The 24,234-nt window shown below is 39.6% G+C and overlaps 1 protein-coding gene across 1 annotated transcript in view; it reads left to right on the forward strand.

The window, feature by feature from the left end:
- Positions 1-261: 261 nt before the first annotated feature.
- Positions 262-24,234, forward strand: part of Enah (ENAH actin regulator) — a 109,824-nt gene continuing 85,851 nt past the window's right edge. Inside the window, 1 exon segment of the mRNA XM_027418801.2 lies at positions 262-576. Coding sequence (XP_027274602.1) covers positions 422-576 — 155 coding nt within the window. The 5' untranslated portion in view covers positions 262-421.

Consider the following 24,234-nt stretch of genomic DNA (forward strand, 5'->3'; position numbering starts at 1 on the left):
GGTCGCTCGCGCTCGGCGGGCCGGCGCCTCGCCTCTGCGCGCGGAGATGGTGTAGCCCGGACGCCGAAGCCGGAGCCGCCTCTGCTCGCGCGTCCCCGCGGCGTCCGCCTCCCCGCCCGAGGAGAGACCCTTCTCCGCTCGGCGTCTCCCGCGCCGGGGAAGCCTCGGCGCCGCCGGCACCATGAGGTGAGGGGCGCGCGGGCCGCCAGCCATTGTGCCGCGGCGCCGCCACCGCTCTGCGCGGACCCGCCTGCCCCCGGCCCCCGGGCGGCCCGCGGCTCTCCCGGCTCTTCCCCGCTCCCTTTTGTCCCTTCGGGCTTCGCCTCCCCCCGCCCGGCCCGCCCCGCCCGGGCGCTCGCTCGCCCGCCCGGGCTCCGGGGCTCCGGGCTCTGGGGGAGGGGGTCCTGCGGTGTTGGCTCGGATGCTGCCCTCTCACCCAGGATTTCCCTTCCCCGATGCAACGAGCCTGCTCCCGCCGTCCCTCCCTCCCTCCCTCCCTCCCCCAGCCTCGGCTGGCGAAGCCCAGGAGATGGGGAGGGGCTCGGGAGTCGTAGCGTGCTTGTTGCCGAGAGACAGGTATTTTCCGTGTGGATGTAAAAATTCCCTGCACTTTCAGTACAAAGCTCTAGTGTTTAATTAAAAAAAAAGGGGGGGTGAGTGGGTGGGGGAGGAAAGTTTGAAGGGTCCGAGATCTCTGCGGGGAATAAAGTGCCTCCTCCGGTCGGGGTGAGCCGAGGAGCGGAGAAAGGTGAATTTCCCGGTGGTGGGGGAAGGGAGAGAATTTACTAGGTTTCCACTGGCGGGGGACAGTGAAAGGCTGGGATAAGTTGTTTGAGGTCTGTGAGCCCGGGCGGGGGAGGGTTTTGTTTGGAAAGCCCTTCTCTCCCGTTCTGTAGCAAGCAGCAGGCTGTGTTGCATTGCAGCAGTAGCAGCCGCTTTTCCCTTCCCTCTGTAATCAATACAACAATTATTATCTTTTTTCAGCCCCAAAGGAAAGACTTGGATGTACCGTCGTGAAATGCTTTTTGATTGATACGATGGAACATATGGTGTGATATTTTCCGTTTTTTTTTTTTTGTTTCTCCAGTTGTGTAGGAGAATAAACCATGATGTGGTGTGTCATCCATTGGAGGACCGGACACCCCCACCCCCCCAGCCTTTCCTAAGCTTGTTTTGTGTCCATTACCTCCTGGTTTTGGATTGGTGCAAGACTTAGTGAGAAACGGGACCTGGTAGACTGAAGGCTGATCCATTTTGCGTTATCATCCTTAAAGGCCTTCCTTTTAGGTTAAACAATTGTGGGTGAAGTAAATGACTCCATTTCTTTCTCCCGAGACAGTCTTTCAGTTCGTTTGGATTAGAATCTCCTTTGTGTTAAAGATTAATGGCCAACCGTTGCCAAGACCTTTATAATGTAAGGGCCATGAGATTTGAATGATAAAATTACAAATTACTTCTCTTTGGCATGAAAATGTAATGTCACTGGAATTTTTCCCCCTCATTTTAAGTAAGTTCCGTTTTAAACTTTAGTTTTTATGTACCCCTCCCCCCAAATCGGGGTTGAACACAGTTCCGTCTCACTTTTTCCGTGTGTTGAGTTCACTTAAGACTACTATGAATTTTTCCGATTCCAGTGGCAGATCTTTCTTTATGCTAATCTTAGATTTTTGATTAATGCTTACTGATCCTTTTCATCAGTGACTTCACACAAGCTATTTCAAATGTTTAAAAAGTGATTATGGCCTACAAACCAGAAACCAAGATTTATCTTTATAAAATGCAGGGTGAGAAACTAAAGTTATATTTTTTTGCGTTTTTCTCAAGCTATTAGTGGCCTTGAAAATTCAGGAACTGTTAACAAAATACATGACTGCTCTGTCATGTTATGTATTGTTGATGGCTAATTCAATGACTTAATGCTATAGAAGTCTTATAGAACAAGTTAGTAATTTTTTCAGACTTGATATAATTTTCTTAGCACTAAAACTACAAAGTAGGGTATTTTAACATTCGATCAAAGTTATCTGAAAGATTATGAACAAAATAAGGTGAAGTTTGAAGTATTTGGTAAAACTTAAATACCATACATTGTCTGCCTCAGGTAGATTATATCTGGACTTACAAGTTCTAGTTTCCAATAAAATGTAACATTTTTAAGCTTGTTTTCTTGCTGTACAGAGGTAGAGAAATCACACTGCTGTATTTCCAGTAGCATAAACAGGGAACATCCTCCCAGGTCTAAGGATTTTGAGCTGTCCACAGTAAGTCTTTGTAGGCTGATTTTGCATAATTTAAGAGCAGCAAAGAGGATCAGCTAGTTTTTCACTTTGAAAGGCTTTGGGTTGTTTGGTAGGTGGTGTGTACAGCTTGAGCCTGAGGAGTTACTTGGTTAGTTCTGAGGGTAGGATGACTTGGTGGAGTGTAAGGCTTGGGCATGAATAGCTATTTAGATAGCTCTGAGGGTAGGATGGCTTGTTGTAAGGTAAAGATTCCACTGCTGAAAGCAGCTATGGGAATATTTTGGTGCTTAAGAAAGGACTTTTGCACTGGGGATTGGTGGCTCATGCCTTTAATCCCAGCACTGTGGAGGCAGAGGCAGACAGATCTCTGTGAGTTCAAGGCCAGCCTGGTCTATAGATCGAGTTCCAGGACAGCCTCCAAAACTACATAGAGAAACCCTGTCTTGAACCCCCCTCCCCCCCAAAAAAGAAAGGACTTTTGCTTGTGTTTGTTTAATCTCAGATGCTGTAGGAACTAAATGTTAACCTTTTAGTGGATTCTTTAAAAGTTAGATGAAGGATAGTTTTTGTGTTCAAAGACCATCCAGAAATAGGAATATTGAGTAGGCATTTCTATTTAAGTTGGGCACAACTCTGAAGAAAATAAGTATCTTACCATATTGAGTATTTGTGGTAAGATCGCTCAGATATTTTAATTTTAGGAGCAGCATGTTATTGTCACATAGTGTAATCTTATACAGAAGGGAGCTAAATACTTTACATTCCTGAAAGTCGTAAGTCACACTCCACATTTAAATGCTGTATATAGATTTGTTAAATTTTGATTAGAGGTGGACAGTAAAAAAAAAAAATAGTTTAGTATTTACACAGGACAGTGGAAAGAGTTGAGGGGAAAAAAAGCCACAAACCCCCAGATACCAGCTGGCACTTGTAATAGCCTGAGTTTTTGGTTCTGTTCTTTGATTTGTGTAATGTTTCAAAAGTATAAGATTCTTTGTGATTGAGAAGTGCATGTTTGGGATTTATCTTGTAAACACTGGTTGAACACTCAAAATTTTACCTTTTACTCTTTTTTTTTTTTGCAGAAAGAAGAACTTGTTAGAGTTAAAATACTTATTAGTTCTTTATAGTCTGATCTCTAGGAAGAGTTTCAGAAAATTTTGGATTGACATTTTTGTGTCATATTGTATGGTCCGGGCTACTGGAACACTAGATACTCAGACCTTCTCATGTAAAAAACCGTGATGGGGTTGTGAGGATTTGACCAAAGCTACTTACTGAGTGACCTTGAGCCAAACATATACTTTAACTGACACACATACGCATTGTTACATATCACTCATACAAATCAGTGGTATATATCAGTATATATGTATATATAGTTGCATGTAGTTTATTTGTTGGCTTTTTGAGACAGGGTGTCAGGTATTCTCTGCTGGCCTCAGACTCAAATGTATGACTGAGGGATGATGACCTTAATTCTTTCTGATTTTCCCACCTCTACCACCAGAATGCTTCTGAAGACATTCACAGCTTTATGCTGTGCCGGGAATTGCTATGCAGAGCTTGCTACAAGCTAGACAAGCATTCTGCCCACTGAATACATCTGTACCCCCAGTATGTAGAGAGGTAGTTCTTTACTGATTTGTGAGGATCAGACAACAGAAAGAACAGATTTTTCTTTCTTACTTTGTGAGGCTCCTTTGTTTTGAGGTTAAAATCTTACTTCTTTTAGACTAGTTGCACAAAAGTTTGCTTCACCATTGACCTTATTTAAGGATGTCAAGTAGGTTACATTTTGCTAATGTGGTCCAGTAGGTATCAACTAAAATGCAGATAAGGGCATTGATACATTTCTGGGATTGGTGAGGAAGAATGCCATGTATTCCTTAGCAGTATTTGCTTGAGATATGGGTTCCGGAGGGTGACTACTGGACTGCTATTTATCAAACTGTTTCATGCTCAGTTGTATGGTTAGGTGAGGAAACTTTTTTCCAGCTTTCTTCATGTGTGTGTTTTGGTCTTTGAAACTTTTTATGGGTTGTGTTACCTTAATTCACAGTAATGGTAAATTTACTACACATTTGAGAGGAGTACAGTCAAGGAACAGAAAATTCAGGTTGTCTGTACTTTCTTGTTAAATGAGTCTGTTGAGGGTTGTAGTTTCAAGTTCTATGTCCATGGAAGAATGAAAATAGCAGTCTCCCCTGCCATGGGTCTCCATTTATGCCTGCAGCTGTTGACTCTTCCACAGATACTTATTTCAGAAGTAGGAGCCACCTCTTCAGGTTTTTTGAATGTCAATATAGGTATTAAGTGAATAAAGCTTGAATATGAGTGAAGATAAGTAGATAAAATTTACTTAACTTTATATAGTATTTAGGGTTTTGGGTATCTTAATTAATCCATTTGGAATAAGCAAAATAATTAGGCAGGCACCATTTGGCCCTTAAAGAGGAAATTCCATTGTTTTAATATTTTATCCTACATACAACTTTACATCAGTGATTATTGTATAACTTTCAAAATGCCAAGTCTTTATTGTGAGAGTAAGGAAGTGTTGAAAAAGGAGTGTCAGTTTTATGTGGTTGTGGGTTAGTAAATAGATACTTAAGCCCTCCTTTCTCCCCCTTCTATACCTTCTTTGAAATTAATGGGTAGAACTGGGGGGAGTAAAACTTAAAGATGATCTGAGTTGAGGACCATAGGAGATGTTTCTCCAAATACAAGTTTGAGAACTTTGCTTTATGGAAGAACACAAAGAGCCAAGGGTCTTCCCTGTGATAGATACCATCTGAGAAGTAGTCTGTAAATTGCCGTTTTTTTTTTTTTTTTTTTTTTCTTCTTCTTTGGTACTAAAGGATCTAATACTCTACTCCCAAGTCATACCACCAGCCCAAAGTTTCTGGATTTTCATATCAGTGTTACTAGTAAAATACTTGGCAAATACTGTCTATATCCGAATGTGTTTGACTTTGACTGGTATTCCTTTAGAATCTTCCATTCTAACAGTAATAGTCACAGTTTTGGAGTGCCTTGTAACATTCTAGAACTGTACTGGGTACAACTCCAGTAGGATGTGGTATAGTATTTGCAGATATAAGTACTAATATTACTTAAACAAAAACCGGCATCACGACTACAAGATGGATGTAGAATTTGTTTCTTACTCATTACCAAAGCTCAGAAGTAGCCAGAGCCTCAGATTCAGGTTTGTCTTCCCCCAGAGCCCTTTGGACCATATTTCTGCCAACAGATAGAAGAGTCGTCTGTTTTTTAGTGTCTGATCAGAGATTTAAGCAGATTGATTTAGCTTGTGTCCACAGCACTATTTGCCGGTCTCCTTTTCAGGGTTTGGTAGTTGATGATAATACATGACATTAGACTATTTTCTCAAAGCTGGACAGTGGAAGTTTAGGGCCAGTGGGGTGTGTTGGGGGCTCTTTTTTGTCCCTTGGTGGGGTGGGAGTGGGGTTAGGAGGTAGGCTAGAGATTTTTCTTTCTTAAAGAGCCATCAGTCTCACTGGCTTCAGCTCACTTAGTTGTACTTACCTCCTAAAGGCTCTACCTCCAAATGTAGTTACATGCTGGCTTAGGACATCATCGGTATAAACTGGGAAGACACCATTCAGTCTGTATAGCACAGCATACTTGCATGTTGGTGGGGGAAAAGGTGATGTGTGTGTAACGTTTGTACTAATCATAGATAATTAACTGGAAATAATTTTTTAAAGAAAAGTACGTATAGGGAGCTAATATAACTAAGTCATTTAGCTTTTTAGGAATGTGTTTGTATTGGGAAGTTTCCATATTAGAATTTGCATCCTTTTGATATGAAACTGTGTGTCTAAGTGTTAAGTAAGTGGTGTGGTGAGAAATGGCATGGTGCAGAGTAAAGAATACTGACTCTGGAGTAAGTGGTGTGGTGTGAGAAATGGCATGGTGCAGAGTAAAGAATACTGACTCTGGAGTAAGTGGTGTGGTGTGAGATGGCATGGTGCAGAGTAAAGAATACTGACTCTGGAGTCAATGGTGTGGTGTGAGATGGCATGTTGCAGAGTAAAGAATACTGACTCTGGAGTAAACGGTGTGGTGTGAGATGGCATGGTGTGGAGTAAAGAATACTGACTCTGGAGTCAGCTCTGGATTCACAGTCTAGTTTTGACATTTAATAACTGATTTTTAAGACGTTTGAACTTTTTATTTAGATTTGAATTTCTTCTGTAAAATTGAAATAATTTCTGCTTTTCAGAGTTGTTGGGAAGATTAAATAAGACTCTGGCATAACACTTGGCACACGAAAATGGGCTTGATAAGAAGACTAAATCCTTCCTCTAGGAAAATCTAACATCTTTTATGTTAAGAATTTGAAAAGGGCCCAGGATGGTGACGCACGCCTTTGATCCCAGTACTCAGGAGGCAGAGGCAGACTGATCTCTCTGAGTTCAAGGCCACCCTAATCTACAGAGTTCCAGGACAGCTAGGGCTACAAAGAGAAACCCTGTCTCAAAAACAAAAATGGAGTATTGATACATTTCACCATGTGGATGGAGACATGTTAAGAGAAGGAAGCTAGATCCGAAAGACCACATACTCCATGATTCTGTTAATGTATTAGTGGTTGCCCGGAGTGAGGGAGGAATGGGAAGTTTGCTGTATGTTATGAGTCTGGTTGTGCCAACCCCACCCCTGGATTTTTGAGACAGGGTTTCATGTTTGCTGTCCTGGAATTCAGAGATCTGCCTGCCTCTGCCTCTGCCTCTGCCTCCTAGGACTAAAGGTGTGCACCACCACCGACCACCTAGCCCAGTGCCTTCTTTTTGACACAGTGAGAATGTTAAATCAGTACAACCTTGTGTATATATTAAAAGGTGAATTTTGTAGTGTCTTGAGTTACAGGTCAATGTCTACCCCCAGGCCTTAGATTGTTTGTGTTTATTTTTTTACTAGAATAGACAGTACCAAAAAATAATCTCATCTGTTTCTTATTTTTACCCCTGACACTTTTATTCCTTTGAATTAATATTGGCGTCTTCATGTTTACTTAAGAGAGACTGGAGAAATAACACTGGGTTGTCTTTTCTGGGGAGCCAGCTATGCGAATGCTTAGATTGAAACCTTGACAGTGATACCTTTCAGAAGCCTGGGCAAGTTATAGAGTATATATTACTGCTAAATTAATAGTAGTTAGTTCCCTGGTTACAGATAAAAGTGACAGGCTGTCCAGATGGCTCAGCAGGTCTAAAGGTGCCTGCCACCCAGCCTGATGACCTTCGTCTGCTCCTGTGACCCTCATGGAAAGAACACTTCTGCAGGTTATGCTCTGACTTCATTTTGTGCCTGTGGCACACACCCCACCCCAAAAATAAATTAAAAAAAAATTTAAGTCCTAAAAAAAAACGAATCAATGACTAAAATCCACCCAAAAATGTGATAAAGCACATCTATAGGCTCTTTAGAGAAATGTTTAGTCTGAGTGGTGTTTTCCTTGAGTCTGTTTACAGTAATCTCAGATACCAATGAGAGTTTTGTCTTTGGGGAACAAGATAGCCGTGGTGACATTTTTAAACAAACTGAGTACTTTTCCAGTGGAAAAGGCCTGCTGGAATACCTGATCTTGGTAATAATGATGGCATGAATTCAAAATGACTGCCCTCTACTGTTCTTTAGAAGCTCTCTATTTTCTGTACTTTTTGGTATCTCTGTCATATTGTCAATTTGACAGGGGAGAGGCTTTAGAAAAAGAACTCCAGAACATAAATAAAATGAATAGTCTTAGGTCAACTCTCAAGGGAGTCCAAATTGCTCTATTTACGGTTCAGTGAAGGGCTGGCTCTTCCTGTTAAGGCTGTGTAGTTACTCTGTATTGGTTAGGTGTTAGTTTTGATCTCTAATCCTGAGAGGTCATCATTCCCCCCCCCCCATATTTTCACCTTATGTCAGGTTATTATAAGCAAAACTGTAACTATTTAACTTTTTTTGTTTTGTTTTTCAAGATAGGTTTTCCCTGTGTATCCCTGGTTTTCCTGGAACTCGTCTATAAACCAGGCTAGTCTCAAACTTGGAGATCTGCCTGCCTGTGTCTCCTGAATGAGGGGATCAAAGGTGTGCACCACCACACCCGGCTTCAGCTTTTTAAGATTTATGCATCTACGCATCTTAATATTAATTTAATATAGTTCTTTATAATCTAGTTACTTGTATTTTAGAAAGTGAACAAATTACTATCCAAATAAATAATGATTTAAAGTATAAAGATGTTAAACACTCAGATTCAAACTAAATAGAATTGTGTATTTATGTGTGATCTACTTGTGTCTGCACAGTTTGTATTCACATGTGGAGGTCAGAGGTCAGCTTCTGGTGTCTTCCGTTATTCTAATTTTTTTTGTTTGTTTGTTTTTTGTTTTTTGAGATGGGACCTCACACTGAACCAGGAATTCATCTATTTGACTAGGCTGACTGGCTAATGAGCTTCAGGAATACACTTGTTTCTTTTCCCAGCAATGCAGTTAGCTGACTGTTAAGTGGGTACTGGGAATCCAAATTCAGGTCTTTATACTTCAATAGCAGGCTTTTAAAAACCTGATCATTCATTCTTTTTAGGTTTTTTAGGACAGGGTTTCTCTTTGTAGCTTTGACTGTCCTGGAACTCACTCTGTAGACCATGCTGGTATCCGACTCAGAGAGACCTGTCTGCTTCTGCCTCCCAAGTGCTGGGATTAAAGATGTGTGTACCACCTCCTCCCTTGAATTACCAGGTTTTGAAACACATTATATAATTAGTAAGTTAGTTAGAGTTTCAGTTTCCTCATATCTGGCCAGTTCATCATAATTAGTCTTCTTAATCTTTGTCAGTCTGGTAGGCAAACGTGTTATCTTAGTGTGTGTGTATGTATATACACTAGTAGGATAGAATATCTCTTCATGTGCTTAGGTTAGGTATCTGTCTTTGAGTATCTGTTCATGTGCTATTTCCTGGACAGGATTAGTTTTTCCCACGATTCATATATTTTTAAGGATACCAGTCTTTTATAGTGCATGTCTAATGTACCTATTAACTATTATTTTTTAACAAGCCACCTCGAAATCTAGTATTAAGTGTATTTGTTTGCTGAGTAGTAAGTCTGGTCTTACTAAATCTGCTGTATTATTTTTCATTCACTTAGCTGGTCTTCTAGTTTCATCTCTGTTGCTGTATTAAATATTCTGCCCAAAAACAGTTTGTGGGAGGAGTGTGTTATTTCAGTTTATAGGTTACAGTTCCATCATTGAGGGAACTCAGGCAGGAGCTTGAAGCAAAAACCACAGAGAAATGCTGCTTCTTGTCTCACTTGCCTAGGGAATGACACCACCCTTGGTGGGCTGGGCTGTCTGCCATCAGTTAACAGTCCAGATAATCTTCCACAGGCCTCTCAGGTGATTAGGCTGTGTCAAATTGGCATCTCTGAGACAGGAAAACAATATCCTTAATTCCAGTGTGCATACATATCCAGCCTCTCCTTGCATCCTATTTGTTTTTATTTTCTAGGCCAAAGTAAGTCATGTTTTCAAGCCTAGAGTATAAATATGGATGGAGACTACATACAGATCATGAGGTATTACTAAAATCTGCTATGGGTGTCTTCTGAATTTGTCTCCTTTTACTTTTGCTTGGTTTCAGAAATTTTGAAGTTCCTTGTCAAATTTCATGTGTAGTTCATCTTTATAGTTTCTCTCTTTGTTTTTTTCATGCTTTCTGTAACCTAAAAGTAGATTCAGAGTTGCCTATAATTCTGTTGCTTTTATAGTTTCATTGGTATTTAATTTAAACATCAGGAATTAATTTTGGAGTAAGTAAAAGTTTCCTAACTATGAACTATGCAATCAGTCAATAGCGCTTATTGAATAACCCATCCTTCTGTAGACTTGAAATATTATATTCATTGTAGATTGAATTTCCATAAGTATTTGATTTTGTTTCTGGACTCACTGGCACCTAACTCCGTGCCATTTTGTTTTTGTTCTATAGTGGCAGTGACCCAGGCATGTGTCAAGTACTCTGCCATGGTCTACTTCTCACTATTGAGCCATTCCAACTTCACAGTACCTTTTTAAAAATTGTTTATTTTTGTCTTATGTACATCAGTGTTTTGCCTGCAGGTATGTTTGTATGAGGGTATCAGATTCCCTGGAACAAAGTTATAGACAGTTGGGAACTGCCATGTGGATGCTGGTAATTGAACCTGGGTCCTCTGGAAGAGCATCCAGTGCTCTTTACTGCTGAGCCAACACTCCAGCCCCCTTCACAATACCTTTTAATCAGCGAAAGGAAGATGTTCTTTAGTTTTCAAATTTTGATTTGCTTTTCTTTTTTCTGTTTTCAAATTGACTTTAGAATAATTTTGTCAAAACTAGTAAAAATGAAATAACTCCTTGATTCCCAAACCTGTTCTGATTTTAATTAGAATCACATGAAACTGATGGATTAATGTGGTTGGAGAGCATAGTGACCCTTTATAATTTCACCCCCCATTTAGATTTTCTGTCATCTTTAGAAAGTACAGCGACATACTTTCTTTTAAGGTTCACATAGCATATAAAGAGGTTTTTTTGTTTTGTTTTGTTTTGTTTTTTGTTTTTTGTTTTTGAGAGAGGCCCTTGCTGTAAAGTGCAAGGCTAGTATGGAACTTACAGCCAGGCTGGCCTCAAACGTCTTCCTACCGAAGCTTCCCCAGGCTGGGATTGCAGGAGTGTGTCTTCAGGCCAGATGACTTTTTATGTGTTTTTTGGAGACCGTCTAACAGCCTAGGCTGATGAAGCTCAAGTTGGCCTAGAAATTGGGATCTTTCTCTCTTAGCCTTCAGGCTTCTGGGACTATCAGCATGTGTCTTTGTTTAATTTTATATAATTTTTTGTATTTACATTTTAAAGCATAAATCTTGTGTTTAGAAAAAAATTTCCTTTGCTAATTAATTCCATTGTTAGCATTTATAGTCTCTCTCTTTTTTTTAAAGAGTTTAAAAAAAAATGTAGTATCAAAATGTTAATGGAGTACTAACGACCTGAAAACTTACTGTGTGAATTCAGTTGATATTGCTTGGGCAGCTGAAAGCTAGGGACTGTTAACCCCATTTTTGTGGGTGAGGAAATAGAGACAGAGACAGCTAAGTTTTTCTCAAGGTCACCTAAACAGTTCTCAGTGGAACTTATGTTTTTTTTTCTGCCGAGAGTCTTGGTTTTTACTAGTAAGCTCTTGGGTTTGTCTGTAATTGTTAACTTTCACTGATTGGCACTTTTATGTTTGGTGAATAATTTTTATCTTGCTATTTCATGTATAAGGGCTGTATAATTTCTTCAAATAATTGGTATAAGAACAAGGCCATGTAGAATGAATTAGCCTAGAACATTTCATAGATAACAGTACATTGCAGAGATGGGGAGAAATGGCTTCATTTGCACTTAATCTTGAAAAATGAAACAAAATTATGAAAACTTTGAAATTATGGTTGCAACTATGTTACATTGTTAGAATGCAAGAATAATGAAGCAAGTGTTGGTTGTTTTAATATTTTTCATAATTTTCTGACAAAATTGCAAAGTATCAACAAACCAAAATTTTCATGCTGTGGTGAACTTTTTTAATACGATAAACTCATTTTTGCTAAGATACTTAAGATACTTGCTTTACTAAGGATTTTATTTTGTATTTTGTTTTTTAGATCATAGTCAGATCTTTGTTAGTTGTTTCCAGTTGTGAAGCAAGTATGTCATGTAACCTTAAGTGCTTTTTAAACATTAAGAGATTGTTCTGTGACATGCTTGAGAGGCCAAGAAAGGAAGATGTTAAGTTCAAGGCCCTGGTTCTATAGTGGGTTCCAAGTTAGCCTTGTCTGTTCAAAAGAAAACTAAAGCCTAAACAAGCAAATAAAAAAGAGAAAGAAAAAAAATTATTTCATATAATTGGAAGTCTAGAGGTAGAGTGCCCTCACTTAGCACACAATGGCGTGCTCCCTGACTACTGAGGACCCAGGCCTCTTGTCATTTGTGGTGTCCACTTTATCTTTACCATGCTGTGTAGGTCATGGGATCTCCGTGCTGCAAATTCAGCTGGGTAAGTCTTGGAGAAAGTGGAACTATTCTTGGTTCCCATTCAAACCCCTTAAGGCAGTGATTCTCAACCTGTGGCTTAAGGGATTCCACATATCAGATAGTTACATTACGATTCACAATAGTAGTGAAATTATAGTTATGAAGTAGTGAAATAAATAATAATTTATGTTTGGGGGTCATCACAACATGAGGAACTGTATGAAAGAGTCACAACATTAGGAAGGCTGAGAACTTTAAGATATAATAAAGTTCACTGCTGAAATGACAGGAGAACATACAGCTGAAGCTGTCAGCTATGCTGGGATGTAGAATGAACTCTTAAGTCCCTCATCCTCTTCTCAGTCACTATACTTAGTTTCATTTTTGTCAGGAGCTTTGCATTAATAAGAAATAGTTTTCATTGACTTCATAAAGGATTGTGCTTTTGAAAGGTTTGCACTTTTCCTCTGTAGATGGTTTGCATTGTGTGGCTTGGAGTAGAAATAACTGTGATGGAGAGACTGACTGTGCAGGGGTGAGGTGGTGGAGCCTCTGCAGAGGCTGTGCCCCCTGGGAAGGTATATTTAAAGGTAGCAAGTTTGTTTTTATGAACGCTTAGTTCTTCTTTGAGGATCTCCTTTTCCTTTCTGGCAAACTCTGGGAGTCTACTAAACATCCTTTTAAGACCCTTTTATCTGTTTTGTCCCCTCTTACATTTTCATAGATGCGTTGTTCTGAATCATTTATTGAATTGGTCTATTATTCCTATCTTGTCTGTCATCTCTACAGTAGTCATATCTTTCTGATTCAGATTTTATTAGCTCAGCTTCATCCTTTGCAGACCTCCGTATCTTCTGTGTTTCTTAGAATTAAAAACTAACTTTTTGTTATCATGGCCTAAGTCCTACTTGATTGCTTCCACTCTGTGATTCCAGAGTTAGTAGAGTAGTCCAGTAAGGTAAATCCCAAAATGACGTACAAAGACAGCTTGGAAATTACTCATTCCCTTGTACTTGGCTTCTGTTTTCAAGAGCTGTAAAGAAAAATCCTTTATACTGAGGGTAGGGACTGTCTTACATATTTATGGTTGATTTCCTTCTAAGAAGTACCAGTCACACATGCTATTTAAACTTCCTATAGTATTTATATCTCTTAATTATAGTAAATTGTTAGTGTTACTGTGTTTTCATTTAAAAGTTTTGAGTTTTGGAGCTGGATTGAACCCAGTACCTTGCTTAGCATGTCCTTGGTATTTTTAATTGTCGAATCATAGTTATATTACATATTTAGAGTACAGTAGGATGTTTGATACATATTGTATATGATGTGGAATGATTAAATAAAACCAGTTAGCTTTCACCTTGCTTGATGTGATTTTGTGATGGTATATTTGAAGTTGACTGTTGTGAAATGTATGGTCTTATTGACTTAGGGTCAGCCTGCCGTGCAGTAGGTCTCATGCCACCGCTATTTTGTATTGCCTCAGTAAAGTGCATTTTGTTCTGCTTTAAGGGAATTGCCTTTAAATGCCATCTTTTAACATTGTATGTTCTAAAGATGGAATTTTTCCATCTTGGGGACAGGTATTCAAGTTTAATAGAATTGTGTCTGGGAAGGACAGCAAGATGGCTCAGTAGGTAAAGGTGGTTGCTGCAAATCTGATGATCTGGGTTCAATCCCCAGAGCATATGGGATAAAAGAGAAGAACTACAAGTTACCCTCTGACCTTTCTATATAAGAGTGTCTGGTGGGCACTCACACACAAACAAGCTTTAAAAAATTAAAGAACATTGTCTTTGAGACCTTGCCTATCCCAAATCTCAATTTCTTTCCTCCTTAAATTAGGATTAATAATTAATTGCCATATTTTTGAGACTTAACCATATTAAGTTTAGAAGATTTCTGTATTTAGAATTTGTGTGTGTGTGTGTGTGTGTGTGTGTGCGCGCGCGCGCGCGCGCGCGCGCGCGCGCATGGGGGGGGAGGGGGAAGGAAAGGGAGGGGTGGAGGGAGAATCTGAATTGTATAAAGCAGAACAGTAGACTGGGAACACAAGAGTTGGTGTTGCTCAGTAATAAAATACATGTTTCACATGTGCAAAACCTGGGTTCAACCCCAGCACCTGAGGGTGTTAGAAAAAGCAGTAAGTTGATTTTAAATCTTGAGTCTGAAATTTGTGGATAGGCCTAGTATGCTAGGAAGTCAGATAGGATTCCTGTGTTCTTTGGGTTTTCTAGCTTCTGGTCTTTGCTCGGATTCCTTGCTTGTAGATAAATACCTTTACTTTCTGCTTCTCTGGTCATGTAATTTTGCCTCTATTAACGTGATGCCCCCATTGTTTGAGGCAGGGCCTCACTATATATATGCATCCCAAGTACTTTAGCTTCTCAAGTACTAGTGTTACAAGTGTGTGATACCATTTTCCTTTTCTAAGAATTCCAGCCATATAGGATTAAGGGCCTAACCTTGTGTCCCTTCTGTAGTGACCCTGCTGATAAACAAGGTCTTATTCTGAGACACTTCCTAAGTCCTAGCCTGAGTTTCCCATTTGGATACATATCACAGCGTTTATCTCATTCATTGCTCACTTTGGTTAGACAAGTTGTTTCATGACAGATATAGAAGGAAATTTGTGTATATGTCTTTAAAAAATACACACAAAGAGTCAGGATAAAGCTACTAGCTCTAATAAATGCAGAGTTGGAGGGTCTGAGATCACACAAAGTTTTCTTTCTATATACCAGCAATAAAACATTGAAAAAGAGAAATTAAGAAAATTATTTTCATTTGCACAAGCATCAAAAGGAATGAAATGCCAAGGAGTAAATTTAATCAAGGAGTTAAAATTTGTATCCTAAAACTGAGAATTTTCTGGAAGAAACAAAAGATTTACATAAATAAAAATACTGGTACCACAAATGATAGATATGAATACTGCCATCCTGTCAAAATCCCAGTGACATTCTTTGTAATCCAAAATTGATAGTGGAATTTCAAGGGACCCAAAATAACCCTAAAAAGCCAAATTAGAAGATCTATATATCCAGTTCCAAAACTTACCTAAATGGGCTGGTGGGATGGCTCCACTGGTCAGTACATTTGCTTCCAACATTGATGACCTGAGTTCAATCCCCAGGACTCACATGGAAGAAGAGAAATTGACTGCCTTTTGTATATTTTAATTTTCACAATGTACCCTCTGCACACACACATAAAACTAGTATTTTTTAAAAATCTTACTAAAATATTATAGTGATCAAGATATTCCACTGGCATAAAGATAGACCTATAGACCAGTGAATAGAAGAGAATCCAAAAATAAACTCTCAGGTACACAGTTCAGTCTATTTCCATCAAGAGTGAAAAGCTTGCTGGGTCTGTTGACTTAGACCTGTAATTCTAACACTAGGGAGGATGAGACAGGAGGAGGTTTGTTGCTAGTTTGAGGCCAGCTTGAGCTACAGAATGAGACCATCTTACTTTAAACATTTCCCCCAAAACAAAGCAACCAAAGGAACAAACAGCACAAGAAAGGCAGGAAGAGTGATAAGATTATTTAGTGGGGAAAGATTATCTTCTTTTTAACAAGTGATACTGAGAAATTATTCCCAGGTCTTCTGAATGAGATTAAGTGTTTTTCCTATGGTTTTAGCACCTACACACACACACACACACACACACACACACACACACACACACACACACACACACACACGACACACACAGAGAGAGAGAGAGAGAGAGAGAGAGAGAGAGAGAGAGAGAGACAGAGACAGAGACAGACAGAGGGACAGAGAGACATCTAGGCTAATGAGACCTGAAACTAGAAGCAAACAAAAATTACTAAATGACAGAAATGTTTTAGTTTGTTAGGAGTTACCTGAAAGGGGGAAAAAATGCTTCGGAATTTTAGTATTAATGAAATTAAAAAATAAAGCTCTTCAAAAGATTGTGTTTTGGCCGGGTGTTGGTGGCGCACACCTTTAATCCCAGCACTCGGGAGGCAGAGTCAGGCAGATCTCTGTGAGTTCGAGACCAGCCTGGTCTACAAGCTCTAGTTCCAGGACAGCCTCCAAAAGCCACAGAGAAACCTTGTCTCAAAAAAAAAAAAGTGTTTCATTGTTTAGTGCAAATATTTAACATTTAAAAATGAAACTTATTTTGGAGTAGGACCTGGGTATGTATGCCCTGCTGCCTTCTAACAGGCTCTGTCACCAAGCTAGCCTTGAGTCTGTGCTGCTTCTGATTCAGCCTCCTAACTGTTGAGACTACAGTCATGCACTACCACTCTTCCCAAAATAACACCTTTTTTTGTTTGTGTTTGAATTCATGGGGGTGGGGGGGCTAGGGATGAATGTCAGTCATCTTCCATGATCTCTTTCCACCTTACATATTGAGACAGGCTCTCATTGGAACCTAGCACTCACCGATTGGTTTCCTGGCTAGCCAGCTTGCTCCACAAATCCTGTATCTTCCTCCCAAGCCTTTGGATTACAGGTGGGTAGTTACAATGCCATCCAGCATTTGCGTGTGTTTGCACTCAGGATCTCAATTAAGTTCCCAAACTTTCTTAGCAAGTACTTTTTCATATTGAGCCATCCCTTCAGCCCCTGAAAGATTAATTTTTTTTATTCTACAAACCTGTTACGAAATTTCCTTACTTATCTACAGACCTGATAGTTGAATATTGAGCACATGCCTGTTATGGGCTTCACTTTTGGGATAATATTTACCCACATTGGTATAACCCAAGTGGGCTAAACAATTGTATGTGACAATCTTTAACATTCCTTACCTAGGTGAAGTAAGCATTTGATAAGTAATTGCTGCTGATGTGCACTGAAAGGCAGGCAACCTCACAGATGTTCTTACTGTCCTACGGTGGGGAAACTGAGGCTTAGATGGTGAGGTGACTGGCTGAAGTCATACCCTTGGTAAATGGCAGCTGAGCTTCAAATCAGAGTCCTTTCTGTTAAACATATGGCCTCTTATTAAATTATACCTTTCAGTGCTGTTTACTTCTCAGATTTGATTTTGTATCCTTAAAGTTCTACTTGAATGCAAGGTGGAGCTTGTGAAGGAAGTGGTCGGGATGATGGCAGGTTGGACCAGACTGTGTAAAGTTTTAAGGGCTGGGTCGTAAAGAAAAAGAAATGTGCCATGTACTTCCTGTAAGTTATTCCTTCTAATTCCTTGCATCATTACGTAGTATATAGTCCTTGTGTTGAAGTACATGGTTAGTGGTAGAACCTTGCTTGAAACCCAGCTTTGTCTTATTTCCAAGCTTTCATATTTTTTTCTTGAAATCGCTTGAACTTTTCTGCTATATTAATAAATGACTTGAAACTTAGAGCTGGGTGGGGGGCTAATATACAGAATCATTTTGGAGACTCTTTGAAACTGTACTGAGCTTTGTCTATATTCTATATAACAGTCCTCATTTGTGATACACATCAGTATATGTAAATTTTTTGTGATGTGTAGATCCATTTAAAAGCTAGTAAATTCAGAGTGCTAAATTATTTTCTCAGTCAACACATTGTTATAAGTGGATTAACTGTTACATGAATTTAAAGGGTTTCTTGTCATTTAAAGTATTGGAAAACACTTTTAAACTTTTTTCCCCCTATGTTAAATCTGATACCAGAGCATTTAAAATTCCCAAAATATCCGGGTATTGGTGGCGTATGCCTTTAATCCCAGCACTTGGGAGGCAGAGGTAGTCGGATCTCTGTGAGTTCGAGGCCAGCTTGGTCTACAGAGCAAGTTCCAGGACAGGCTCCAAAGCTACAGAGAAACCCTTTCTTGAAAACCAACAAACAAACAAAAAACAATTCTCAAAATAGAGATACTACATAACAGTGAAGGTATTTAAAGATAAGGTAGGAATAACTGCAATTTTTAATTTTTGTTCCTTCGTAGAGTTTTATCTGAAAAAGTTTTGTGTAATGATACCAGTTTACCTATATGCACAGTCAGTGGAGATAGTTTAGATTCCAAGATTTAAAATGTTTCTAGTTCTTTCCAGTAACTTACAATCTTTAAAGCATCTGAAGGCGTCTGTGCACACACGAGCACTATTACCTGTTACACTAAAAACTAAATGGGCCTGGAGATGGCTTAGCAATTAGTGTGCTTATTGCTTTTGCAGAGGAGAGCTGGTAACCCAGTACTCCAAGGCAGTTGACAACCTTCTGTAGCTCCAGTTCCAGAGAATCTGACCCCCTCATTTAGCCTCAGTGGGCACTGTGCCACACTTGGAGCTTGGATATACATGCAAGCAAAAATACCCATGTACACACACACACAAAAAAAACAACAACCAAAAACAAAACAGTAAGACCAGAACTACCTTATAAATGTTTTCAAATGAAGTATGGCCCCAAAATGAGCTTTTGTAGTTTTCTGCTAAATAAGGGAAACAATGAGAGTGAAGGTATAATAATACTTGGAAGTTTAAGTAATTTAGAATTTGGATTTACCATTTTGCAGTTTTAGAAGTGTAAGTTATTTATATAATTAGATGTATGTTGTAGCATATGCAAATATACACATATATATGCATATATATATATATATATATATTTATTTTGGATACTTTGTTACCTTGGTGGAGTTAATTCTGGTTTGGCAAATCAAGAAAGGGAGTCTTGTGCTGTTTTCAGATTGCAGAATCTTGTTGCTATGCAACAGGCATTGTCGGTCAGCATTGGGTGTAGTAAATTGGTATTCTCTGTCCCTTTTCACCACACGCTCACTTTGTAAGTGGTGTGGGGCTATTTTGTAGGTTTTTATTTTAAAATGGACATTTAAAGATTTTTGTTGCTATTCATAATTGGTTCTATTTAAGGTTTGTGGCGTTTCTCTGCATGTAGAAGACACTAAAATGCTTGAGCTATGAGAGTTGATAGATCTGTTTCCAAGTTGTTTCAGGTTACAACAGTGTATTTTGGTTTTGTTGCTGAAAAGATAGCACCAACTTCCCGAGTGTATTTTTTGCTTGAGAATTCAAGTTAAATATTTTGAACATCAAAATTTTATGATAGTACAACATGTTTTGAAATTTACTTTTGGAAAGTAAGAAAAGTTGCTTAAAATGCTTTTAATTACAAATGACTTTTAAAACAGGAATCTTGAACTTTTATACAGTTTCATATGGAATATATTGATTTATTTTCCAGCAGGAGAAATAAAAATACTATGACAAGTGGGTGATGGATAACAGTGATAACAGGGTTTTCCCTATAGCTCTGGCTGTCCTAGAACTCACTCAGTAGACCAGGCTGGCCTCGAACTCACAGAGATCTGCCTGCCTCTGCCTCCCAGGTTCTGGGATTAAAGGCATGGGCCGCCGCCACCACCACTACCCATCCCATTATTAGTCTTTTAAAATAATGCACATATAACAATAATATAACGTTTGTACTCTATAGTACACACTTTTGTTCCAGATTATAAGACCGAGGCATAGAGTAATATAAAATTAGCAGTTGGTAGAGCCAGGCTTCCAGCACCAGCAGTCGGGCTCTTGAGTATGTTCAACTGCTGTGTAACGTTGCCCTCTTTTGGAATTACTTTATGCTATGTCTGGTAAGAGCAATGATATGTATTTTTAATTGCTTTCTGTAGCTTTTTCAAGTCAAGTTAATATTTACTGCACTTTGCTATTTACTTTGTAAATCACTGACATATTTAGTTGAATTTTTTTTTTTTACATAGTTTTACAATTTTAGGTGTTTTCTTTGAAAGGGTCTCATAATCTAGACCAACCTAAAACACTCTGTAGCCCAGACTGTCTTTGACCTCAGTCCTCCTGTCTCAACTTTACAGGTGTTACGAATTCTAATACAATGCTGTCCAGCTTATAGCCAGTTGTCAATTGGTCATCTACTTTGTCTGGTATTTTCTGAATTCTGGCTCTGAATTCTATTCTAGATAATAGAGCATTCGGCCTGGGTAAAAGGAGAAAAACATTACTAAGGCAGTGCTTAAAAGATGAAAACGGACTTTTGTAGATTGTGCTTTCCTCCTGCTTTGTTTTATGTGGACACTATATTTCTAGTTCCCTCCCCTTCCCGGTGAGACAAGGTTCCTTTGTGTAGCACAGTCTGCCCTTGAGCTTGCAGTTGTTATGCAGCAGCCTCTTGACTGCTGGGATTACAGGCTTGAGCCACCAGGCCCTGCTTCTGTCTCTATACCCTTTTCCCTCTTTGAGTCCCACCCTGCTTTTATCTGCTAGATTTTTCTACTTTAAAACTTGATTTTCTGGATTTATACATCTTCTTGTGTTGCTCAGCCAGATTTACTCCGTAATTTGCTCTTCATCTCTCTTTGCAGTTGCACCATATTTTAAAAACAACTTTTTGTTTGTTTTCAGTCACGGTTTCTCTGTGTAGCCCTAGCTGTCCTGGAACTCAGAGACCTGCTTAAAGACAGCTCTTACATTGTGATTTATGTCCAGGTGATTATGCTGCATGCATTTAGCTTTGTTTACTTGGTGTGTTTTCCATTTTTAATGTTTTTAAGAAACTCAGAATTTTATTACATGAATATTTCACTGTAATTTACCTATTTCCCACTAAGTGGCTATTTATATAGTTTAAAGTGATTTTGTAAAAGGGATAATGCTCTTTTGAACCCAAAGGTTTTTTTTCCTAATTGTAGACTATGTCCTTAAGATAGAATTCCAGAAATAGTAGTAGATCCCTGAAGAAATAGAAACAGTTTTAAAAGGTCTTGAATCATAGTGCCAAAATGCTTTCTAAAAGTGGTGTGCCAGTTTTTGTGCCAGCCGGCAAATACACAGCGTGTCCACAGCTTCACAACCGGCAGCTGCAGAGAATGTTTGGATGTTGACCTTTAACAGAAGAACGTCCCCCATCAGGTTCTGCTGAGCTTTTATCCTAAATTATGCTTAGGTTCTGACTATGGTTGTGGTCAGGTTCCTGAGAAGGAAGTCCTAGTTTACCATTCTCAGCTCTTTAAAGTGTTCATTCAGGTTTTATTATGATGCAGACCTTGCTTTGTTGAGACATCATCTCTTGAACGCACGAATTGACTTTCTGGTATTGAACCTCAAGCATTTTGGTAAGTTGAGTGATGGGGACAGATTGGTATGGTTTCACATGACATTTACCTTGAAAAGTGGGTAACTCTGGCTCTCCCTCCAACATCTGAAATTGATTCAGGTGCTCCCGTTAGGATGGATAGAACATTTACCCATGAATGGAAGGGTTCAAGGGAAAACATTCCTACCAAAATTTGGTCATATAGTGACCTAAGTTTTCACTGCCTTTAGCCCAGATCACTTTGACTTAAGTGATTTTTAACCTTTTTTGTTGTTGTTGTTCTCTCCTTACCTTATTTAGCTGGTGTCTTGGTCTTCCTCCCCCATACTCTCTCTCCTTAGTGATATTCGGCTCCTAGTCTTCACAGTTTTTGTGCTGCTGACTGAAGTTCAGAATTGCTTTTGTTTTGGTTGACACGGGGTCTCACTCCATTGCGTACACTGCCATGAAACTCATAATGTAGCCTCAGTATGTCTCACTGAAGCAGTCCGTTTCCGCCTCTCAAGTGTTGGGATTACAGGCATGAGCCACCACTAGCAATTCAGTTTTGCCATATCTTTATAGAGCATTATATGCATTCATTTGGCTACTGCTGTGTTTTTGTTCTTAGGAAGTTTTTTGAAAAAGAGAAGAAATAGTGGTGACATATCAGAATGTATCATCAGTAATTTCATTCCTTCCCAAAGTAACAATCCTTCAGCATGTGTGATCTCACTGCTGTGATGAAATACCTTAGACTTGGTAACTAACAGGAACTTGTCACAATTAAAGAGGCCGAGAAATCCAAGACCAAGGAACTAGCAGGTTCATGGTCTGGTAAGAATTTCTGGGTTCTAATGTTGTGAAAGACATTCATCTTGGTCCCTCTAGCTCTTTTAAGGAACATTTGTCCTGTTTATGAGGATGAAGGCTTCATGGTCTAATCACTTTGCAAAGGTCCAACCTTTTAACACTAGCGCTTTGGCAATTTGGTAACAGAATTTTTGGAGGATATGTTCAGCCTCATTGGAACTGGAATGTCAGTAAGATTTGTTGCCAGGTGGTGGTGGAGTAAGGCTTTAATCCTGTCACTTGGGAGGCAGAGGCAGGTGGATCTCTGAGTTTGAGGCCATCCTGGTCTTCAGAGTGAGTTCCAAGACAGACAGGAATACACAGAGAAACCCTATATGGAAAAATAAAATAGTAAAAAAAATTTGATACCAACCAAAAGATAATAGTTTATAGGATGTGTGTGTGTGTGTGAGAGAGAGAGAGAGAGAGAGACAGAGAGAGAGAGACAGAGAGACAGAGAGAGAGAGAGAGAGAGAGATCATGTTTGAGCAGTTCTAGAATGAAAACAGCAGTCAATGTTGGTTGAACAGGAGTTACTCTAGCTTGTAATATTGTCTGGGCTTATTTTGATGATCCTCCTGTCTCAGCCTTCCAGGTGCTGAAATCATACTCGTGTACCACCATGCTCAGTTTCCCTCCACAGTCCATTTGTGTAGTTGTAAATTGAGAGCCAACAATGTTTCCTGCAGTCTCCAGGGAGAAAAATCTTTGAAGGGACTGATGAAGCTTGCTCAAACCGTTGTCCCTTCTGTGGGATTAGGACACTGTGGAATGGGGAAAGGAGCTGCTGCTGAGTTTTATTTAGGTTGGAGAGGGAATGTTGGTAATTTAGCAAAGCTATCTATGAAGCTACAGGAACCAGGTGGTCCTGGTTGGTGTTTTTTGTTTTGTTCTGTAACTTGATACAAGCTAGTTACCTGGGAAGAACCTCATTTGAGAAAATGATAATAGATTGCCTGTAGGCAAGTCTGTAATTTCTTGATTAATGATGGTGTGGGTACCTCCCCACCCCCCAGGGCTAGGGAGGGGTAGGTCACTTCTGGGCAGGTGGTCCCAAGTTGTGTAAAAGTAGACCTGAGCAAGATAGTCTGCAGCACTCCTCCTTTGCGTCTTCTTCAGTCTCTTCCTCCAGGTTCCTGCTGGAAGTTTGCGCCTTGAATTTCCTCAGTGATAGAATGACCTGAGAGTTATAATTAAGTAAACTAAAAGAAACCCTTTTCTCTTCTGGCTGCTATGTTCATGGAGGTTTTTGTTTTTGTTTTCTGAGACAGGGCTTCTCTGTGTAGCCCTGCTGGCCCGGGGCTCAGAGATCTGTCTCCTCTGTTATCTCACCCTCCAGCATTGGAATTAAAGGCATGAGCCACCATCATGGTGTTTTATCACAAGAATAGAAACCATAACTAAGACGAAGGTGAAATTCTGTGATGGAGGAATTTAAGATTGCTATTTTAGTGATTTGTTAGATTGGCCAGGTGCTTTTGCGAAATGCTGATTGCAATATTCCTTTTCTTTGATAGAGTAAGACTGGGTATGTGTCGTGTGTGCAGTTATTTTTGTTGTTCTTTAGGGAACAGGATTGTGCCGTATACCCTAGGTTGGCCTGAAGTTAAACATAGACCAGGTTGGCCTCCACACGGTGATTCTTCTGCCCCAGCTAATGGGCATTCATCACCATGTCTGTATCCTAAGATAGATTTATTTGTTTATTTGTTTGTTATTTTTTGAGGCAGGGTTTCTTTGTGTAACCCTCGCTGTCCTGGAACTCACTCTGTAGACCAGACTGGCTTTGAACTCCCAGAGATCCACCTCTGGATCCCTGCCTCCAGAGTGCTGAAATTAAAGGCGTGTTCCATTGACACCCAGCAAGAAAAATTTTTTCTTTTCCTTTTTTAAAAAATTTTTATGTGCATTGGTGTTTTGCCTGCAGGTATGTCCATGTGAGAGTGTAAGAACTTGGAGTTACAGTTGTGAGCTGCATGTAGGTGCTGGGATTTGAACCCAGGTCCTCTGGAAGAGCAGTCAGT

This window comes from Cricetulus griseus, chromosome 5 (genome assembly GCF_003668045.3).
Source record: "Cricetulus griseus strain 17A/GY chromosome 5, alternate assembly CriGri-PICRH-1.0, whole genome shotgun sequence".
Classification (NCBI taxonomy): domain Eukaryota; kingdom Metazoa; phylum Chordata; class Mammalia; order Rodentia; family Cricetidae; genus Cricetulus; species Cricetulus griseus.